The sequence below is a fragment of the Drosophila guanche genome, unplaced genomic scaffold (assembly GCF_900245975.1).
Source record: "Drosophila guanche unplaced genomic scaffold, DGUA_6, whole genome shotgun sequence".
NCBI lineage: Eukaryota > Metazoa > Arthropoda > Insecta > Diptera > Drosophilidae > Drosophila > Drosophila guanche.
The window spans coordinates 2,241,570-2,264,283 of NW_022995750.1; the positions used below are offsets into that span (position 1 = coordinate 2,241,570).

The 22,714-nt window shown below is 44.0% G+C and overlaps 1 protein-coding gene across 2 annotated transcripts; it reads right to left on the minus strand.

Moving 5' to 3' along the window:
• Positions 1 to 3,613: 3,613 nt before the first annotated feature.
• Positions 3,614 to 21,980, minus strand: LOC117586278 (opsin Rh3). Of its 2 annotated transcripts, XM_034276231.1 has the most exons (2): positions 20,832 to 21,980; positions 3,614 to 3,636 (listed from the first exon to the last, which is right to left on the minus strand). In XM_034276231.1, the coding sequence occupies exons 1-2, from the start codon at positions 21,954 to 21,956 to the stop codon at positions 3,634 to 3,636; spliced, it is 1,128 nt and encodes a 375-aa protein (XP_034132122.1). In that variant the 5' UTR covers positions 21,957 to 21,980; the 3' UTR covers positions 3,614 to 3,633. The 2 variants fall into 2 exon arrangements, with proteins under 2 accessions (XP_034132122.1, XP_034132121.1); XM_034276230.1 differs by lacking the exon at positions 3,614 to 3,636 and having other exon boundaries at positions 20,594 to 21,980.
• Positions 21,981 to 22,714: the final 734 nt, after the last annotated feature.

The following is a 22,714-nucleotide window of genomic DNA, read 5'->3' on the forward strand; positions in this document are numbered from 1 at the left end:
TCTGTTCTCCACTCTGTTTGTGGCCCGTTCACTGCCTTTTGGCAAGGGCGGCTTGCCATTTATTGGCAGAACCAGATGCCATTTGGCCTCCATATTGATGTTTATTATACTCACCGAAACGTATAAACAAAATCCAGCCCAAACCCAATTTCAAACAAAGAAACAAGTCACAAAAACGTACTCAATAATACTCGCGCTCATAATAAGGTAACAAAACTTTCACTGACACTCACAGATCTTTTCAATTGTGTGAAAAGTTGGAATAAAATAAAAATCAATATTTCGTTTATTGTTGTTGTTAAAATTGATCTTTATGGGAGCTAAAAATAAATTGAAGTTCTAATAACGATGCCGGCCAGAGGGATTGAATTTTGTCAATCTTTTGCACACTTTATAGAAGGGAGACTTAGATAGCTACCATTCCACATGCCCTGAGGCATTGCCAATCCTATTATTTCCATCATTAAAGCAGTAGTTTTTCCATTAATTTGTAAACATTTGCACTAACACCCACCCCAGGGGTTTTCTTCCAAACAAAAGCCCATCAAATGCTAAAGCCATTGAAAAACCACCGTCCTAATGTTATGTTAGCACCTTGGCCAAGGCTATCTACCGACACGAATGGGCCATCCTATCCGTGTGAAGTCGGGCGGCATTCAACGTATCCTGTGCACAGTTACAACTTCCGGTCAAGCACACACAAATGAGCTACAAAACACATACAATGCCACCCACATGGCGGCACTGCCCTAAAACATCTCTTAGACATAACAACATGAGATTGCAATAAACAGAGGAAGCGACACAGAGACAATAGAAACAACAATGAAATGTTGGGTTATAAGCAAATGAGGCCATTTGTTGGGATAAACCACAGACAGAGAAAGGCCAAGAGATGGGAATAGAGTAAAGAGAGAGGGTGTCCAGTCTAAAAAGTTTCAATAAGGAAATATGTGTGCAAATAAAATAAATGAAAAGTGTCTAAAAATTTCAGTTTAATAAGCTCAAGAACCAAAAGAACAAAAGGCACACAACAAAGTTTCTCAAACTATTAGCTGTGTATCCATGTGTGTGTGTGTTAGTAGCTGTATGTGTGTGTGTGTGTGTGTGTGTGTGCATGCGGGTGCTATGGGTTTTTGGTGTTGACAGTTTTGTGAGAGAATTTGAACAACAAGTTGCCATTTTTGCTCTTTATTTCCCCAATGCTTTTTGGCCAGAGAGACTCTAAGCTGAAAATATTTTCATTATAAACTTTACGACAGGTTTGTGTGGGTGTGTGAGTGTGTGTTGGCGAACGGAAACGGAAATGCGCCATTAACTGGCAAGTCAAGCTTATTAGCTGCAATAAAAAATAATAAGCTGCCAAGTTATGTTGCAATTGTGGCATATTTTCATCCACCCAAAGAGAGAGACTGCAGCTGTGAGCGTGTGTGTGTGTGTCTATTGTGGTGTGCCTGTGCTGGTTGTGTGTGTTTGAAAATTCTTTGCTACTTACTGACTTGGCTCTTTGCACTTTTCTTTCTTCGGCAAGAACTTTTCTGCTCATTGTGTGCGTCCGTCTGTCTGTCCGTCTGTCTGTCTGCTTGCCTGCCTGTAAGGATGTCTGACAGCCAAGGACAACATGCCAAAGGGGACATCCTTTCTTTACTTCCATGAAAGAGAAAGAGCGAGGAAGAGCAAATTCAAGTTAATTTTATTTTTAAAATCGTGCTACAATATGTTCTCAGTCTTTGTTGAAAATGAGCCAATGCTGCCACACTGCCTCAGCCACTGCTGCTGCTCTTTGCCTGATAGTTGACTTCTTCTAGCCAGACTTGACTTTGGGTCTGTTGGCACTGGGAAAGGGAGACAGAGGGAGACAGTGAGAATGTGTGGACAAGACACTGAGAACTTGGCAAATTGAGTAAATGTGTGAGTGCGTCCTGCAGCATTGATAGGGGCAGCTCCTCCTTATAGTTTCTGTGGTGACAAAGGCAGGAATTAAATAGTTTTATGACTGACCGAGATAAAGAGGTTTTCTAATTTCAGAAATAGTTCACAGAAGCCCGCTCCTTTATCCTTATCATATTTGTTGGCCAGCTCTTCCCGTGTCAATCACTTTATTTATTACTAATTTAATTTTCATTTATTATATTTTAGTTGTATTAAACATAATCCCCCATAAATGTTTATGTATCCAAATATTCTGTGCCATTTTTCCCCTAATTAAGTTATTGTTCTCTGCATTTAGCTGAATGTATTCCAACAACCACAAAATCCCATTGATTTTGCAAACTCTCTCTCTAAATTATTATAATACATAATTATCCAATCAAAACTTATTGTTATCCATTATAATTATAATAATGATCATCCTGATTGCTGCTGTTATTGCGCCAGAGAGCCAAACACATTAAAACTTTTGAAATTTAAACACCTGTCAGCCGTTTCGACTTTCGACGTTCGATGGCACAGCAACCGACAAGGACAAGGACCTCAAGCAGAAGCAGACGAAGAGAGTGAGAGAGATCTGGAAGCTACCCCCCCTGCCACCCGGATTAATAACGAAACAATTTAGGGAACTTTTCTGAGGGGTGCGGGAAAGTGCTACAGCAGTCTCCGAGCAAGGAGCAAAATGTAAATAATTTTCAATAATGTCCTGCTAATATCAACCACAATAACAATAACCTGCACAGTACATAGAAGCAGCACAAACGAGGACGAGGAAAGGAAAGTGAACGGAAGTGACCCTGCGGTCAAAATATTTATACACTTCCCACTCCGCCCCACCCTCCAGCCACCGGCAAACGCTGTTGAAGCCCCTAAAGAGGGTGCTGGGTGTTGGGTTTCCTGTGGTGGGGTTCGTGTCTTCACCTTTCAATCATGCTTTATGCCCTAACATTACCGTTAGACAGCAGTCGAAAGCAAAGTTTTTGGCATTACTTTAATGCACAGAAGGGGGCAGAGAGAAGTTACTTGGAGCAGCAGGGACGTTGGTAATGTATTAAAAAAGTTAAACTTCACCAACAGGTTGTACGTGGGAGTTGCTAAGTAAGTTCCCCCAAAAAGTAAAGCGAGACATTTCCGTATACACTTGCAGGGGGTCTAAGGATTTTGGGAAGAGTTTTCTGCCTCTGATTCTATGTCCTGAACATAGCTGCCAGAGGATTCCGGGAACTCCAGCTACAAGCAGCTCTTCCTCCACCCTTGAAATGGGTTTGTTTTCTTCTTGGTTATTTCTGCAGGTAAAGATTTCTACCTACCAACTGGCTACCAACTTAGAGAGCCACAGAGCCAGGAAGACAACTGCTGCTGCTGCTACGATTTTGAGTAAATGAAGTTGGAAAAACTTTACTTTTATCTGTTTGTCTACAAAGTAGGTGGTTTGCCAGTGCTGCTGCCTGTTTTCCAGTGGTTCTTTGGCTCTTGGTTGGCTGCTTTTGCCTTTTGCGGTCTCTTCGTTGCCATTTCTGGTGTGTTTTTTGGGTTCGTTCGTTGCTGATGCACTTCTTGCAAAACTCTACTTATGAACGGAAAGTGTTTTTCCAGCTTTTCCGCTTCGTTAAGATGTCCTGCTGCAATATGTTTTTGCCAGTTGTCCAAGTAAAGGAAAACTAATTGAGAGGTTCTCATAGTTTGCTGCTGCTGCTGCTGCTACTGGCTTATAATTAGCTGAAAGGAAACTCGAAAAGAAAACACACGACATAAAATATTTTTTCAAGTTGAAATCGAGATATTAAGTGAAGCAAAGGAAAAGTACTTCCAATGAAGTGAAGAATATTTTTGAGTGTTGTTGTGGGTGTTCTATTCGAATGCATCGAGTACTAAAAAGGTTCTTTTGCGGGTTATTTGGGGCTCAATTTGTTGTTTGACTCTTGAGAAAATATGCTGCAAGAGGAGAACTTTGGAGTTTAGAAAATGATAAGGAAGAAAATGAACCTGGTTAATCCTAAAAAGCAATCGATAATTAGAGATACTTTCCCACATTTTTAATAGATTTTATTTGATTTGATTTTGATCTCGAAGCATCATCACTTTGGTTTAAAAATCAGTGCCAAATAAATGTTCCGTGCGCTTTATTTAACAATCATTGACCAAGCATGTGCTGCTGTCTCTCTTCTTGTCCGCCTCTTTCTTTCTCTAAGTTTTCCCCCTCTAAGTTTCTGCTGCTCTGAGGATGAATAAACTCCAAGAAATGTGCACGTAAAATGCATTAAAGATAAAAGCCGCCAACGCTAACGCCGATGTGGACGTCGAAACGAATTTCAAACTAGAAAATATGATACAAAAGGCAACACACCACACCAGAAGTGAATACCCAAAGAGTCACAGTCAGAAAAGGATAGAAAATACACAGAGGGAGAGCGAGCGAGTGAGGGAGAGAGCTACAGTACAGTGTGGGACCATAATTTCAAACTGTGGTTTTTATGCTGAATGTGCATTTTACGGCTTTTTAAGTGTCAGGGCAAACAAAACTTTCCACGGTAGATCCCCAAACCCCCAAAACCCCAGGCAACCAAAGAGCGAGAGGAGCACCAGGAATCTCCTAAGTCAGGGGGCATGCAACTGGCAGCTGCTTCTTTTGTTGCTTTTGTGCGTTGCGTTGCCATCTTGCGAGTATATGTATGTATACCGAAGACGCCAGACATATTTTCTTTCAACAGGAATAAAGTTTGCTTTTGAAAATATATATTTTCGAAACTTGCCGCCGCCGCCACCTAACAAAGCCCAAGGGGGCTGGCAAAGGCGCATTAAGTCCAAGTTTACAAAACTTAATTTTACTTTAAAAGCACCAACATACACAAACACACACACACACACACACACACCAATGCACGTGTAGATCTGCACACCTACGCAGGGCAACATGGAGTTCCGTTTCCGTTTCGCCTGTGCCGCAGTTGCTGCTCGGCTGCTCCGCTGCTTCCCTTTTGCCGTGTACGTAAGTTATCGTCTTTATTGTTTGTCACATACATGACCTCACAATTGTGTTCCTGTTTCTTGGCATTGCCTTGCTTGGTTGCTCTCCTCCTGCTCCTCCCACTTTGCTGCTTTGCTGCGCTCTCCTGCTCTCTGCTGCTCCTGCTTTGCTGCTGCGTTGAATGGCGAACGGAAACGGAAATGGCATAAGTTGTTGTCGCCTAGTAGTTCACACGTAAGTCCGTTCATTCAACAATAAAATGGCATTGCTCTGGGGGCTGCTACACTAGTGACTAGCCACTATGCGCTGGGGCCTTAACAATGAAATCCCATAAAAGAAAATCAAGGCACTGCCTGTTCTGCAGAACCTAGAGATGGCCATGTGATTTACGCACTCCATGCTGGTCTGGTGTGTGGGAGACGAATGCTTTTCAAGATCTCTTTGTGAGTCAGTTGAAGAGACTGTTAGAGGGTACATATTAATGTGAAGAGGTTATCAAAAGGAATCAAGCTGCAAAGGCTAAGAAAATGGGTACAGAAAATATAGGAGTACCAGAGGAAGTTACCAAGTTTCCTTTTCTATTAAATAATTCCCGAAATATTTGAAGTCTCAATTTGAATTCAGATCTATCATTAGGGGAGCAGGGACATTAAATCGTGTATAAATATATAACTATAATTTATATACATTCATATTTTCTTTACACTTTCTTTCAAATCTCTTAGGAATTTCCTAGCTATGATTTCCCAAGGTTTTCTTGCCAACTTCTTCATAATATGGGCTTCTGTTCTTCTTGGGAAATAAAATTTCTAAAGAAAATCCTTACAGAGTCTGCTACGTGCTCATCTCTAAGGGCCAAACTCTGTTGTTGGCTGAATGTTTTTATTTTGCTGCAGCAGAAAGTGTGCAGCTTCTAACACGGCGTATACGTAATGTGCGTTGTAAAATTAGCAAAAGCTTTCACAGGCACAAACGAAGCAATGGCAGAGCCAAAAGGAAAGAGGTGCAAAAACAAGGGGGAGTACATTCGCATAAGACGCAGTGAGATAAACTTCCTAAACTGATTGTCTCGTTTGGCCATTGAGTAAGCTTCAAGTTGAATGGAAAATTGCAGCTGCAGAAAGTTTTTTCCCTCTGTTGTTAGATGAACCCTCTACTGAACCACTTTCCGTGGGCTGTTCTCGTTTCCTTTCCTGTTTAAGTACTGCTAGAGCCAACACCTTTTGGACTTTGCCTGGCCTAGTCCTGGCCTGTGGTCTTGGCCCTGCTCCTGTTTGTATCTCCTGCTGTCCTGTGGCTCTGTTCGGTACAGTTCCAGATCAGTTCCACCATCAGCTCCTTTAGTCCAGCAACGATATGCCCATTTTCCTCTGCGTATCTCCTGCTTGTCCCCACCTTAAATCTCCCATTTTGCCTCCCTTGGCTGCGTTGCACGTTTTTCTTATTCAAAAGTTATTGTGCTGCTGTCAGGGGAAAGTTTTTCTCCCTTTTTTTGCCCCTGCTACTGCTGCTACCTTCAGAGAAATGACCAGAAATCCAATAATGGCTCAGTCCCTCAGCGTGTCTGTCTCTTTCGCTCTCTTTCTGGGAGAGATTTACGCACACAAGGACACCCGCACACACGGATACATACACACACATACATGCATTGCTTTCAAATACTAATCTACGCGCCATAATTGAAAAACTAACGGTTTTTGTAACGAGTTTTTCGTGCTTTTACTGCAAGTGTTCGCATTTCGCACTGCCTCTACCACCCCACCTCTTGCCCCTTCCCTTTCCCTTTCCCACTCTCTCTTTCTCTTTCTTGTGCGTGAGTGAGCGTCCCTTTCTCACACACGTACATCTAGGCACTCGCTGAAACTGAAGCCCCGCTGGAGTTTTTCCCATAAACTGCAACAACAATCGTTTCATTCTTCTTTTATATTTTTTTTGGTTTTTTTGGTTTTGGTTTCTGTTGTCGTTTCCTTCTTCTCCTTCAACACACGCGCTCATATTTTGCTGACTTTTCGGTGCGCTTTTTTCAGAGAGAGCGAATGGGAGCTGGCACTTTGATAAAGGGGGAGTGGGCTATAGAGGGGAGCGGCTGATGAAGTGGCAGCGGCAGCAGCCATGGGGGATCGGTTGGCTGGTCCAGCTGTGGTGGATGCGTTCGTGCGTTGAAAGGAGACCAGCAAAGCGGATCGATACCTGAAAATGGATTTGGACCTGGTTTTGATTTTTGTATAAGCAGGATTTCCTATGGTGACCAAAAAGAGGCACCATGCGACACCAAGGTAAAGCCTGTTAGGAGCGGAACCCGGACGACGCGGAGACCTCCTCCCTCCCAACCGACCGAGGGGCGCTGCCACGGGATAGACATTAGTTAATTTTGTATTTATTTTTAGTTTGCATAAGAGCTAGCCAGCTCTTGAGCAAGCAGCCAGAGGTAATCGTTTGTGAACTAATTGTTGAAGTTCTACAGGTGACTGGTAACTGAAAACTAACAAATAAATAACATTTCTATTGCCATGCCGTTCAGGAAAACGATCAGCAGAGATATGTAAGTGCACTCTGCAATCATTACTTGGAGCTTTGAGACGATTCGTAACATTATTATCTTATAAATGGGCAAACATTTTGGCAGATTGGAGTACGATTTTTCTCTTTTTTTTAATTTTTAATCGCTACAGCAATATTGGATGGATTGACCAAGTACTTCAGTTCGATGATGATGGAGGAGGATTCGATAATTATTCCATTGACAGGGATGTCTGACGAAACATTCCAGCACTTATCAAAGTCTTGTTGCGGTGTTTGTCAGGCGTTTCCTGAAATTTCGTTTCATAGTAGTCCGAACATAGTAGTCAACAAAGACTTCCAAGTCCAAGTCCCAGACGTAGTGAAGCGCCTCCGCAAAAGAAAGAAAAATGTGATATTGCCACAAGTAGACTATGTAACCAAAAAATGTGGCATTAAGCAGCACATTAACAGCACTTTCTGAATCCATTGAGCTGTATGAATTGAAGGGCTTTCAATCTGCAGAATATTTTTTGTTAGTTTGTCATTAAATACAACATTTACTTTTTTATACCCGGACTCGCAGAGTATTGTATTTGTTGGGAATAACGGTTGAATGTAACGCACAGAAGAAAACTTTTCCGACCCCAGAAGGTATAAATATTCTTGATCAGTATCAACAGCCGGGTCTGTCCGTCTGTTCGTCTTGTTCGTCGGCTAGTTCTCAGAGACTATAAGAGCTAGAGCCACCAAATTTTGCATCCAGACTGCTGTATGCTCACACTGAAAACAGTGTATTTCAAAAATGAGCCACGCCCCCTTCCGCCCCCGCAAAAGGGCGAAAACATCCCAAACCTACAGTTTTGAAGATAAAAGAAATCTAAAAACGCCATTTCGTAGGGTATCAAATCACCAAATTGGGATCCGATTGGATCATTATTATGGACACAATGAAGCAATTAATTTGCAGTGGCTATATTATATTTGTTTTTCATTCACAATCTGCATCGAGCAGATACGTCTCTGCCTCTGCTGTGTGGCTATAGGGGAGGGTGGCGAGCTAAAGAAGAAGATGACAGATGAAGAAAAAATGTAAAATTTGACAAATAAACGCTAAGGTGCAGATGTAGTACTGAGTGCCGGATATAAAAGTTGTGACGCGTAAGAAGCGTCTCACACGTCCCTTTTCGTTTTTTTTTGTTTTGCTTTGTTTGTTGTTGAATATGTTGAATATTAGAAAAAAAATGTTACTGAACATTTTGAACTCAAAAAGAGTTGTTTGCCGAACGAACACCAGAAATGTATTTCAGGTTCAATTCGATTTACAAATCTCAACTATATTTAAATATTTTATTTATAAAAATAAAAGCGGCAAATATAAGTCTAAGCCTACTACAAATTTTATAGCGCACCAGTTGCCAGTGCTATTGACTCAAATTTAATTAAATTGTTGCATTCTTTATATACTACAGCAAAGGGCATTCTTTTGCTGGCTCAAACCAATGTACGGTTGTTGGGGGCAAACACTTTCATTTGGCGCATATTTCAGTGAATGCAAAAAAGAGTGAAAACCAAAACTAAACAATAAGAGGATATAGTATGCAGCGGAAAGGAGGAAAAGGGGTGAAAAAAAACCATGAAATTGAAAAAATATGATGACACCTTCATTGCAAGTGGAACGCAGAACAATAACTGCGAAGAGGAATTTATCTGTGTGTGTCTGTGGGGAATACCCTGATGCTGGAGGCTTGGGAAACCATCCAAGTGTTGGCTTTTGTGTGCACGCTGACTTGAACAATTTTGTGCCATGCCACTTTTTGGCAGATTCCTCTCGAAAAAGGATTTACCCCACCTCAAAAAAACAAAACCCCCAAAAAAGTGAAAGATAATTTTTGGCGAAAGTTGCGTTTGAAAACATTTCTGGCAATTGCTCGTGTTTTTTATGGTTGGGATGTGGCAGACAGGACATGGCCATTGGGGGGATTTTTAGGCTTTTGGCTTTTTTTTGTCACGATCTAAGCTGCGGCTCTGTTCCGATTTCTCGTCTGGCTGTCGTCCTGGCTGTTACTGCTGGCTGTGACTCGCATGAATATTGGCATTCTTTGGCTTTTCAATTTCACAGAGCGATTTCTTTTTGCTGGCTTTTGAAGGCACATATTTTTTCGTGCAGTGTATGCCGCCTCGTAGCTCAAATTACCTGACCAAGTGGCGTGGGCATTAAATTAAATAGCTTTTGTCTGTGGCCATTAAATGGAACGACTTTGTACGAGTTCCCTTTCCCCCAGGCAGTGCTTGTTGGGTTTGGGCTTGGTTGTCCTGCGGCCGTAACCCTACTAGGGTTATGTCAACCCACCCTCTGGCATTGACCAACAAAAACAAAAAAATGGCCACGAAGCTTTACAAAAGAGCGCCCGAAGGAAGAAATTCAATCAATTCGCACGTGACATGATTATTTTATGCTTTTTATTTATTTATTTATTGTATATGCATTTTATTTTACTTTTACTTTTTGTTGTGTGTTACCTCTGCTTCTACCTTCCCGTTTTGGCCTCTTTAAAGCCATAACGTGACGCCTGCCAAATGCTGACGATGGACTGTAAGTGGGAGGAGTTGGGACTAGCGAGTGCCACTAAGGATCGGCATTGGTAGGATGTAGTAGACAGATGCAATGAGCTTTAGACATAGAAACGGAGTGAAAATGTTAGTGGAAAATCGTGGGACATGAAGTGGATATTAAGTTTACTTGGGGATCAGATACTAAGAGTGTTTTGGGCTGAGTTGATGGGAGAAGTTTGTGTAGATTTAATCTTGACATTTGTTTCATTTAAGTAGCTTTCATTTGCCATATTTTTGACACTTATTTTAACACAATTTTCCTTAAAAAAAACACACACATTTAAAGTCTGTGACTGAGCCTCCATCGATTCGGCCATTGAAGCCAAAACATTTGCTCTGAACCGATGACCCAATCAATATGCCTTCCATCGTTCCAAGAAGGCCATTTTAACTTGAGGCAGCAACAAGAAGCAACCAAAAACAAGAAAAGGAAGAAGGCAGAGGCAAAGGCAGTGGCTTGGCAGAAACAAGGAAAGCAAACAATAAAGGCGTCCACGACGAGTCTCCCAGCCAGTCAGCCAGCGGATGGCAGCGTTTGTTAGTTACACTTAACGAGCCAAAAACCGTATTTAAGTCAAATCGAGGCGGCAAAAAACAAAAACCTCGAACCCATGTCCAAGTTCCCAAAAAAATGCTACCCCCAAAGAGGGGTGAGAGGCTCAACGGGGAGGAGTAACAGACTGGGTTGGGGGTGCCTAGAAGTAGGTGTGACCATTGTGGATGTTGTGTTTGGTTTTGGTGTCAAAGTAAATACAATCAATTTGATTGTGCTGAAGGTCCTTTTTGTATGGCTGTGCGACCCTTGTGCCCTGCCAGGGCCCATCGATTGATAATTTAATTCAATTGTCAGGCTGTCATTAAAATTGGCTACGAGGGTGGCCTAATGGTCCGCTCTGTGGGGACTGCTGCCTCATAGAATGTTAATTCCAACGGATAATGTGAGCGGCAGTGTGTTCGGTCCCAGCCACGTGCCCACAGATTTGTTCTCTTTTTGGCCGATAGAAATCATGGACACGTTTTTGATGGATAACTAAACAATTTATGTGCGGAGATAAAATGTGGAAAAAAAAGAATTACGAGTCGGTCGGTCACGTGGTGTGTGTTGTCATATAAAAATCTTATTCAATTGCTTTCACCTTTATGGAATTGCTGATCAGGCAATCAGAGCATTTCAATTGGAGGGGGGATGAGCAGATAATACCTGCAGGATTATGCTAGTAGCAGGTTGAATTGTTATGGAATTATGGCAGAGTATTTTCTAGGAATACTTCATGAAAATTGAATAACAAATAAACCTTTAGCTTGTTACCCTCTTTATCTAAAACAAAAGACGCTACAATGCGAATATTATCATCTACAATTTATATCCTCTCTATGGTTAAGCCATAAATAACGTTTATTATTATGCCAGGACCTGCTATTATGCCTCAAGTTAATCCCCATTGGCCAGAGATAACGAGAAAGCGTGGCAACCTCTTAAGCATTCAAAGACAGACACCCAAAGAGTGTCCCATGGTCTGGACAACACAACGAAAGGATTCAATTTGCATGAGGCAACGTTAACAATAAATTTATGGTCTGCTTTTTTGGGTTCGTCCGTGGTTTTACCCCGTCTGCTGCTCCTTCTCCTGCTGCTGTTTGAAATACTAAGGACTAAACACGTTCAGATTACGTATTCGTTTTCCTTTCCGTGTGATTTGCATTTGGTTTGTGCTCCTGCTGAGTGTCCTGCGCTGCATGGCATCGCTACTTCGATTTTTATCCTCCTGATGTACTTTCCCCTCTCCATTCATTGGCTCCTGGAATACCCAGTAAACGTTGAGAGCGCTAGGGTATATGGCTACACAGCGAAAGTACTGCTGCACTTTAATTACCAGGGTATCCTTTTATTATGCTTGCCTTTTTTGGTGCACAAACCACGAGTGTTGCGCGTGGCTGCCGCCGCTTCATTGACAGGCGTGTGGCTGCCACGGAAGCTGGGTCTTCTATGCCGGCAACATTTGTTGATATGTCGCTTTTGTTTCGCCTCCCCTCCACTATCCCCTCCCAGCAGGCCTGCAGTCCATCCGTTTCCTGGCCCCCTCTTTGACGCTCTCTTTGTTATCTCCGGCAGACAAGCCCTTCGCCAGCCGCTGCCGCACTGCATCGCTCCAGGGGAGGCTTGGAGTGGAAAGCGGTTGGGTAAGAGGGGATTTTTTCGCGTCTCAACTTGTTCGCTTGTGTGTGCTTTTTGTGCCTTTGTCAAATGGCTTTATCATTCGAATGACAGCAAATCCAGATCCGGTTACCAGACTGACTTATGAAGGGCCGCAGAGCGACAAAAACTGATGGCAGAGTGGGGAGGGACCGAGAGCGGGTTGTGCGGTTTGGGTGTCCCTCCCTTCCAAGAGCTCTACTCAAGTGGCTGGCGGCTTAGCTAATGATTCTAAATGGCAAGTTATTGAAATCATTTAAATGCGCTATAAGCCCCCAACATGCAGACAAGCGAAATCCTTTGACTCTAGACAGAAGCTCACAGGATCTACGAGTTGCTGGCTGTCTGCCTGTCTGTCTAACAATCAGCTGCAGACATGAACTAAGAAGTCATTTACATCACATGCAGAAACATGATAGAGTTGGTTGAAAATGGTTGAAAAGTGATGAAAATGGGATTAAAAGGGATGAAAAATGGATTTTGGAGTCTAACTACTGCTAGGAGAATTATGACATGGCATATATCTCATAATTTCATATTTTCTAGGCGATCTAGCGCACTTTATAAGGCTTAAAACCGTCTCTGATTTGTCTTTTTGGCATTCACAGCTTAACTTACCTTTAAAATGTCTCTTTAATTCATAATAGAATCTTGTAGAAACCTTATTTAATTGCATTCCTTATACGTATATGTATTTCCTTTCCTATAAATCACATCAAATTAGTTCTGCTTTATTCAACATTCAATTTACTCATATTACAAATCGTCGTCATCCACGTCCTCACCAACCATCCGCATGACTGCTAACTGTATGGAAGTAGAGCACGATGGAAGGAAGTCAGGGCACATCACGTCAGTTGTCACACACTCGACAGAAAAAGCGTCGCCAAATCGGCAGACGGACAGACAGACAGACAGGCAGACGGACGGATTGGCAAGGCAGACAGATGCTGACTTCAGTGAAGAACTTTTTCCATAGCCAGACACAGCCGCTGAGAGCCAGAGACCATAGACCAGAGCCAAAGCCAGAGTGCCAGATAGTCAGGGAGTCAGAGTCAGAGTCAGAGTCAGGCAGTGGCAGTGGCTGGCAGTATGCAAATTTTAATTTTATACATAGACACATAAAAATAAATTGTTTTTTCTTCGACACTCGGCAACACTTGCCAGCATATGCAGTGCATCCATATATAGATATCGTCTATATGTATATATGAAAGTGCTGCTACTTGTCATGCAGCAGGCATTGTGTGTATCTGCCTCCTGCTCTTCCGACTCTCTGTTTTTCGGGTAGAAATTACTGCCCGAAACTTTCTCCGGTATCTCTCTCTTGCTCTCTGGCAGCTGCAGCATTTTTATTTTCTATTTTTAAGGAATATAAAAATATTTATTATTTTATTGGGGAATTACTACAAGACACCGCAGCAGCAGCAGGAGGGGGCAGAAAGTGTAACAATTTTATGGGCAAATGATTCTTATAAGCTTTTGCAAATTAGTTGAGCTGTTGTGTTCCACCAGCATTCGATTTACTTCCATAGAAAATTGCTATGCAATAATTGTTTGGGAGTGCAGCGCGGGGGGGAGGAAAAAACCCCTGCAGTTGCAAAGCAATTTGTTTTCCAGCAATCCCCCGCCCCAGAAAAAGAAACAATTGCTATTTCCGGCTTTGGCGAAGCAAATCGAAGCTTCTGTTCCTAATTTGGGGAATACTCACAGAAAACTTTGCAGTTTTTTGTTCGATTGGGAGTTACTGCCAGAGTGGCTGGGGGCCAAGTTTTTTCTTTTCCTATTCTTTGGCATAACAAATCAATTTCGTATTAGACTTTTGTATCGCATTGCCCTCTGGTTGTCCAGGAAATAACTTTTCGCTGCTACTTCTGTTTTGTTGGCACAAACTATATAACGATACAATTTCGATATATAAAATAAAATATATAAAATATCAAAAGAAGCGAAACGCATGGAAAATTGAAATCTACCCGAGGGCCATCAGAGAGCCCCCGAAACAACAGCGAAAGAAAGTAATAAAAACTTCCAGTTGGAGAGCTCTCTCTTTGCATTAAAAATATAACAAGCTAAGGGGTTCTCCATTCGATGTGCCGTGTCCCGTGTCCCGTGTCCTTCTCCTGCAACTTGAACTTGAAATCGAACTGCTTGAAAGTTGAGCGAACATGAAAGGCAAAACGCAAATCAAAGACTTTTTCCTGCATGGAGACCACATGCATCGTGTACCACGTATGTGTGGGTCGCATGGGCTCTGGCTCCGATGCTCGCTTTTGCCTCTAATGCAGCTGCCAACATTGTCAACTAAAACTCGATGCTAACAAGCAGAAAATGGCAGTGGGAAGAGGGCAGAGGGCACAGGGCAGAGGCAGTGGCAGGAACATACCAGGCAACTCGTAAGCTCGTAAAACTGCCGCCCAAGGATAACTTTTTAACAACCGTTTGGGAGCAAACCACGCTCTACGCCTAACTAGCAGGCAGGCAGGCAGAGTGGGGTGCAGGGGCAGACAGACGGTGCGGGGCATACGGCATACGGCTGAGGCAATTTGATTTTTACGAGGCTTGCTAACGAGTTTCAGTTGCAGTTTGCTGCAAGAGGAACAAATAAATACAACGTGGCGTATGGGGCGTATGGGCAATATGACTAGCATAAACGTAGGCAATCAGTGGAGGGGCAGAGCGGCCCACGTACACCACTGCGTATGCATTACATTGCCCCCATTGGCAGGTGATTGTAAGCCATTTTGGGTGGCTAATCTGCCATCAGTCAGGTGTGTGTGTTAATTGCCCACCAAAAAAAGAGGAGTTGCCGGGGATGCGTGAGACCTTTTTGTATATCCGCCGGCCAGATAGATGTTCGGGATAATAAAACATTGTTTTCCTTCCTAGTAAGCAGCGACCTAATTCTTTGGCCTTCATTTGCAGCCATCCATCAGGTTTCGAGCGATAGAGATACGACCAATAATTTCGTCCACACGTGCCAGCGAATAGTTTTTGATGACTAGGCGAAGATTTGGATACCCTAAAATGGGTTTTGTTGGCATGGGATTTGAGAGTTTGTAGAGTATTGGGAGTAGCACTCCTGTATATATCTTCTAAAGGTTTTAAAAAATGTTTTAAATATTTAAGCATTAATTAAATATATAATATACATCCTACTGCTTCGATCTTTCTATCATCCATCAATCTTTATCCATAAGAAAATCAACTTTTAACCGGTGTATCCTATGCTTCGACTTGGCAATTTGTATTGCTTTTTGCTAATGGAAAATATTTTGGTTTTCGCTTGAGGCAGAGTGGAAATTATTTAATGTTCATTTAATTTGTCAAACAAAACAATTTGCATAAATTAGTAACTCCTTGCTCTCTGCTCTTGCTCTCGCTCTTGTTCTTGTTCTGCTCTCTGGTAAAATTATTTATAAAGCGAAAGTTTCCGGTCGTTGTTTAAGGTTCTCCAGGCTCCACCAAGTTTGACATTTACATGACACGCGGCACAAGAGGCTGGCACAAGCCGCTCTGTAGGTATATCATCCAGAGATTGCCTTCTGGGGAAAAAGTGTTGGGGCTGTAGCGATGAACCCACGCAAAATATGTAGAGAGGGGGAGAGAACTTTACTTTGAGTCAATTAGGCGAATAAATTAGAAAAGTCTACCACAAGTTAGGGCGAGGGTCCTTTGCCATGCGATTAATACGATTAAAAGCAACAGCGAACAATGAACAATTTTCGTATAATTAATGTGAATAGTTGGCATTTTTATAATGTCTCCCCTTTACCTCACCAACTTTTTGGGCGGGCAAATGGAGATGTGGCCTGTGTATTTATGTGTGTAGCAGAGCAGCTCCATGCATTTTCCTTGGCCGCCAGCCAAGTGCCTGCCTCAGACAGGCCAACACTTTGTTCTTTTGTTTTACGCCAGAAACAACAACAAGACAAGAAACTAAAATGGAAAACAAAAACACAAAACACAAAACAAAAACTGTGTATAAGAAGTCCTCAAACGAATACTTTTTGACGCGCCTGCTGGGCCGCAATGCAGTTGGTGTCATTTCCACTTCCTAGCCGAAAAAAAATCAACTTGTTTTGGTAGAGAAAGAAAGAGAGAGAGACGACAGAGAGAAGACTAAAGGGCAAAGGGCAAAGCCAGCAGGTCATGATGTCCTGGCCAACAAAAACTTTGATGCAATTATTTGCATGCGGGCGAACAAAATGTTTTTCATTTGCATAGGACTCGACTTTCAATTGACAAAAAGGAAAAACTGCCCCAAAAATGAGACGAAATTTGCAATTGAATTTCAAATATATTAGCTAGTAATTTAGAGAAATTCAGCAGACTAGAGATGTTTAAAAATAAGTGACTATGACTAGGGTGATCACTTTTACAAGTAAAATATATTAAAATTCTTCAAGAGATCAGTTTAAAAATATTTCTGCTTAAGCTCTAAATTCTTACTTAATTTTGCACAGCCGGAGCAGCTCTCTCTTAATGTCGTGCGAGTTTTATGCAGAACATTTCCGAATTGTAGCCCATGGCCATGCCCACTCCTTCCCTTTCTGCCTTCCTCCTCCTCCTTCAGCAGTCTTGTCATTCAATTGTTTTCGACTGTCCCCCGCCCCCACACAGCCAAGGACGGACCCACTCCAAAGTATGACTTGCAAATGCACCAACCGTTTGCTAACCAGAGGAAAGTTTTGCATATTCCCATTACCAATCCTCCAAACACCATACCCCCAGCCACCACTATACGTGTGGAATACTGTACTGTGCCGTGCTGTACGCCTGCCGCCACAGACCGTTCTCCAGCAATTTTAGAGCTTCACGTAGCAGGGCCTAAATTATGTCCTGTTTGGGAGAGTCGAGTCGCTTTTGGCTGGTTGAGCCCAGGCGGGCTGGAGTGCTCCATGCCCATGCCCATGCCCATGCCTCCCGTTTTTTGGTTGGACTTTGTCTGTGGCCACATTGCGTATACGCCCGCTAGTCCCTCGTTAATTGCAATGTTTGTCATTTGCCTGTCAATTTGCATTTAAATTACAAAATTTAAACGCTCTTTTTTGCGATCCTACATCCTAGCAACTTTACGACTGCAAAGATACTTATGGATGGGTAGGAGCAGCAGCGGCAGCAGCAGCAGTCGAAGAAGGTGGCAACGAGGCATTTGTCATGATGGTGCCCATTGGAGAGTCACTTAGACGTATGGCATTTGAAGGCCACACCAGAGGCAGGTGGCGGGGGGGAGGAGGATTAACCCAATCTTTTGTTTATTTGAATGCTCCTCAAGGGGCCATGGCCATGGGTTAACGTTTTTCGGGGGCTAATTTTGTTGCAAATTGCTCGACTGTAAAAAAAGAGAACGTGAGATGGGTGGAAGGTACAGCGAGTGAAGGCACAGGGAAGAGCAAAACGAATTTGCCGTGTTCATCATGGCTGGCGACTGTCGACTGCTGACTACTGACTGACCTCGAACTTTGCTCTCTGACGCGCTCTCGGCTCGGGATGTTTGCCATTTAATTAAAGCGACACCGACACCCAACCAGGCCACACCATCACCATGGAGTTCTCGTGCCCGTGCTCGTGCTCGTCCTTAGTCCTTGTGCGTGTTGACCTTATTATGTTGACTTTGTGTGCAGTGCATAAACTGTGATAAAAATCGCATATTCCACGCGGCGTGGCTGTTGCTGTTGCCGTTGCCGTTGCCATCCAGCCGCGAGCTAGATGAACGTGGCTCTCCTCTCCTCCCCATAGACTATACAGAGAGTATATCTCCGCCCTGCAAGCCCCCCATCCTTTTTTTTAAATGTCTATAATTTATGTTTGGCCGTTAAACTCGCTGGCGCTGACTTCAGCCTTCCTTCCGCCTTCCGCCTCTCGCCTTTGGCTTTAGCCCTCTGACTCCTCGCTTTGCTTACAACAATTTGATGGCATATAATTATTAGTTCGTATAATTTATGGCTTCATTTTGAGCTTCACAAAGTTGCGGTTAGAGCCCTGTGCTCTGCGAGCTGCCTCTTGTGTCTTTTGCATATCAAGTCATCCTTTCGGGGGCCTCCCCCTCGCTGATTTATAACTAATTTAGCTGACATTTTTATGGGATATCGGGAAGTGCAGTTGCTGCATGTGATTTTAATCAGTTTTTCGGTGCAACATGCAAAAAAGAAAAAGGTACAAGCATAAAAAAGAAATTGGCTTTTGTCAATCAAAAAGGAAATCAAATTTTCGCGTCAAAGTAGATGGACGGACAGAAAGGGGCATGCTACGAGTATGAATATGCAATTCTAAGAAACTTTGTAATTGGCTTAAACTTTGTGGCAGCATTAAGAAATGTAGCAAGTGGGGGAATATCTAAATGTTGTTTTAATTAAAACATTATCTGGCAGTGGGTGCCAGGGGAATAATATAAAACATAAATACACAAATGTAATGGCAATTTTTGGAGTGCTCCCCTAATGTGATTATTCCCCTCGGCTTAGTGGTGACTAAGATTAGTCGCTGATAAATTTCTCTCTTTCTCTGTTGCGGTTGCATTTCGCTGTCGGAAAGTGGTGCGAGGGGGTGGAACCTTCTTGAGTCCGTGCCATGAACCACTCATTAAAGGAATTTGTGCATGTTGTGTGTGTGTGTGCCCACGCGATGAATTTGAGCAAATTGTAGGCCCATGGCTCCAGGACCACGAGTAGCCAAACAGGAGCAGGACCTGCTCCTGCTCCTGCTCCAACAAGCAGCTGAACCTAGAGCCAGACCAGCGAGACAGAGAGACATGCTTTAAGCCGATTTCGTAAACACAACGAACTTTGAACTGTCCCTAAATGCGTAGTCCTTCGTCCGTGCATCGTAGGCCGTACTGCTGTATGATAATTTCTGCTACTGCCGCTGCTGCTGCTGCATGGATGCTCTTTTTTTCTTCTTCTGGTTGAACTTTGAAGGCGTCGAAAAGGCCTAATTATCTTAATTAATGAGAGCCAAAGCGAATTTCGTGGAAGACAAATGTGCATGCCCCGTGCTGCTGCGGCGTGGTGTGGTAGCTGGCGGCATTCACTCACTCACTCACTCACTCACTGCCGCTCTCTCTCTCTCTTTCCCTGTGTGCGGCTGCAAGGACGTTCTGTGGGTGCCATTTTAATTGTCTCTTCCCCTGCAGCCCAGCTCCCGTTTTTCTACCTCCCACGACTGCTGTCTGTGTGTGCGTCTGTTTGTATATGTGTGTGTGTGGACAGCTGTAGCTGTTTTTCTGTGTGTTTGTGTGATTTTCATTAATTTTGCTTCGTTTTTACCATTTGCCAGCGTCGTCGGTGGCTGCGGCCGATTTTGGTTTATGGCCTCGCTCCTGCGCTCACTCGCTCGCACGCTCGCTCGTCTCTGTGTCTGTCTGTTTGTCTGTCTGAATGCGGTTTTGGGTTCACCACAGAACGACGCAGGAAAAAGGATCTGCCAAATGCCCGCCAGGCAATAAGTGGAAAAGCGTGCTAGGTACCAAGTAAAAACCCCGGTTGAGGGAAGCGTTAGGGATAACGGGGTAAAGCGGGAGCGTGGGCTAAAGCGCAGAGGGAGACGGAGAGGGAGAGGGAGAGAGAGAGCGAGAGCGAATGCGGTGCGGTGTGTGGCAGTGAAAGAAATGCGGTAGCTGGGAAAACAATAATAATGAGGCGCCATACAAACACACGGTGCAACACTTTGGCTCAAACAAATTGTTAAATGCCATTGACGATGGCTAGAATAAAGTCAGCAAAGGGTAGAGGCGCTTGGAGGCCATGTGGAAGCTGTGTGTGTGCGTGTCATTGGCACAGGGCAAGACTGTGGAACTGAAAATCTAGGCATCGTTGTGTGGCCAAGTGGCTTGTCAGCTGCTGCTTCCTTGCCTTTGATAAATGTGCATGGATGCCAAGTGGAGCCCAACTCATATGGAGTCCCTGGGGAGCACGTGCAGGTTTTTACGTAGTAACAGAGTCCATGTGGGGGCCAAGTTTTTGTTATATAGTGGCGGAACTCATTCCTGTGGACTTTAATTCACGCCACAAAGCGCAAGCTCCTTCCAGTCTCAAACTTGCGCTCTCTTGTAAGAAAAGAGAGCGGGAGAGCGCGTGAGCGCGCGAGAGAGCGAGCTTTTTTGTGGATTGCATGTTGAAGCCTGGAACTGGGACAACAATTTTTGGACCGCAATGCCCAATGCTTTTGTTGTTGTCTGTCGACTGTCTTTACTTTTTGGGCAGCGTACCGGCATGCAGGTTTCGTGTCGACTGAGTGACCCGCAAAAGGCAACGTCAAGTGCCCAACCGATTTGATAGACAATGGGCAGGGCAGGGCTGGGCTGGGCACTTTACTGTAGCAGCACAACTGAGGGGATTAAGCAAAGTGTTGGACTAAGAGGAAACTCTCTCTGTGCCCCTCGCTTGCTTGCAATAATTAACTATATTTGATTATTTAACATCAAAAAAATAATAGCTAGAAATCATAATCATAAATTTGACGTATTTCACACATTTTTTCACCACAAAGTTTCAGCAAAGACTTTGCGAATTTTATAGAAGTTTTTGTATCCAGGCATTTTGTATTACGAGCTCGTGTTCCGGGAGACGCATCATCATAATTAATTTTTGATTGATTTTAGGCCGCCGTCGTTTGCTGCACCTCCTGCGTGGTGCTGGTGGAGGCAGCGGCCGTCGATTCTGGCGCCTTCTCGCTGATGGCCAGCCAGGGGCAGCGCTTCTGCAGCTCCATGCGGTATCTGGGATGACTGATGGCATACACAAAGGGATCCACGCAGGCCACCATTTTGCAGGTGCAGGCGGGTATCATTGTGGCGCCGGGTGTCAGCAAACTCTTGTCCCCAAAGGCGCCAATGAGCGACATCACGCCGTACGGCGTCCACGACACAAAGAACAGGAAACAAATGGTGATGGCCGCTTTGGCAATGCGGATTTCGGCTGTCTCCTTGCTCTTGTCCACATTCGAGCGCAGTGAGTCGACATTCATCTTCTTGGCCTGATCGCGCAGCGCCTTTTCATGGCTAAAGACGTGGCCCACAATCTGCGAGTAGTAGTACGTGATCATGGTTGTGGGGCAGACAAAGCTGAAGAAGAAAATGCAGGCCACAAAGAGGCGCGTATCGAAGTTATCCGTCAGATAGTCAAAGGTGCACGACGTGAGGTATCCCTCGGGCACGAAACGGCCCCAGGATTCCGTGTAGCAGGCCACCACCCAGGGCGTGGCATACAGATAGATGAAGATGATCATCGCAATGGCCTTCCCGTGCGTCATCTTGCCCTCCATGGGTCGCGTAATCACATTGTAGCGATCGTAGGCGATGAAGGCGTTCGTGGCACCCGCCGCTATGCCCGTGTAGGAGCCAATAATGCCGAAGATCTGGCAGCCCAAGTGCCCTAGGGCATAGCCCTGGTTGAAGCTGTTGTAGATGAAGATGGGCGTTTTCATCATCATCATAAAGTCACAGAAGGCCAGATTGATTACGAGTATGTTTGACGGCGTCCTTAGCGACTTGGCCGCGGAGAAGACCCAAATGACGAGGCCATTGCCGAGCATCGAGATGACCGTGAAGAAGATGTAGAGCGTGCCCAGCAGATAGTTCATGGACTCCGGTGGCTCCGGGTACGACAGCCAGTGTTCGGGTATGTGACGCAGCTCATCCGGCGGCACGTTCCAGCCCAGCAGACGCGACTCCGCGGAGAGTCGCGCATCCGGACGCAGCACACTGGACACATTGCCGAGAACGATGGACGCGTTGTGGTACTCCATTCTCGGCCTTTTGGGCCAAGACAAAATCACAGCAATGCTCGGGCTTTGGGTTTTATATTCTCATTCGGAATTGGATTAGCCAGTGGGTTACAGTAACTGCAACATCAGCAGCAGCTTGGGGCAGCAGCTGCATGTGGGATTAGCTGGCGTGGATTGACCTAATCCATTGACTGACATTCTGCTGATACATCGCTTTGCAGTTGCTTTGCTGGCTGGAAGGTCATTGCTGGTGACCTTTTTCTCCATATCTGTGTGGTTTGTGGTTTAATCAGGCCTAAACTTTAACTAAATCATGGCAGTCCTCCACCCAGTCGAATAGTTTATTCAAGCGCTTAAAAAACGAACAAGGAGTGCATATTTGAAATTGCTTGGCGCTTCTCACCGTTGCGATATCCATAATCAAAGGCGTCTGCCACGCCCCCTTATTAACACATAAAACAAAACAAAAAGTGTAGCATACTTTGGACGGGTGTCCCAAGACAACGCACACATACAGACACACATGGCATTGGTGTGAGTGTGTGAGTAATTATATGTGTATATGTGTGAGCAGCAGCAGCAACAATTTAGGTTATAAATCATATGGAAAAAGTACACAAAAGGCATGCAAATATTCCCTAAATCCCCACCCCGCCACTGAAACCACACAAACACATGGACTCTTCGCATATGTTGTGTGTGTGTGTGTGTGTGTGTGTGTGTGTGTGTGTGAGGATATACCGTGTGCATATGCTAAAAGTATGTACAAAGATTGATTT

Excerpts from the sequence above, each read along its gene's own strand:
- LOC117586278 (XM_034276230.1), bottom strand. The coding sequence starts at position 21,956 with ATGGAGTACCACAACGCGTCCATCGTTCTCGGCAATGTGTCCAGTGTG.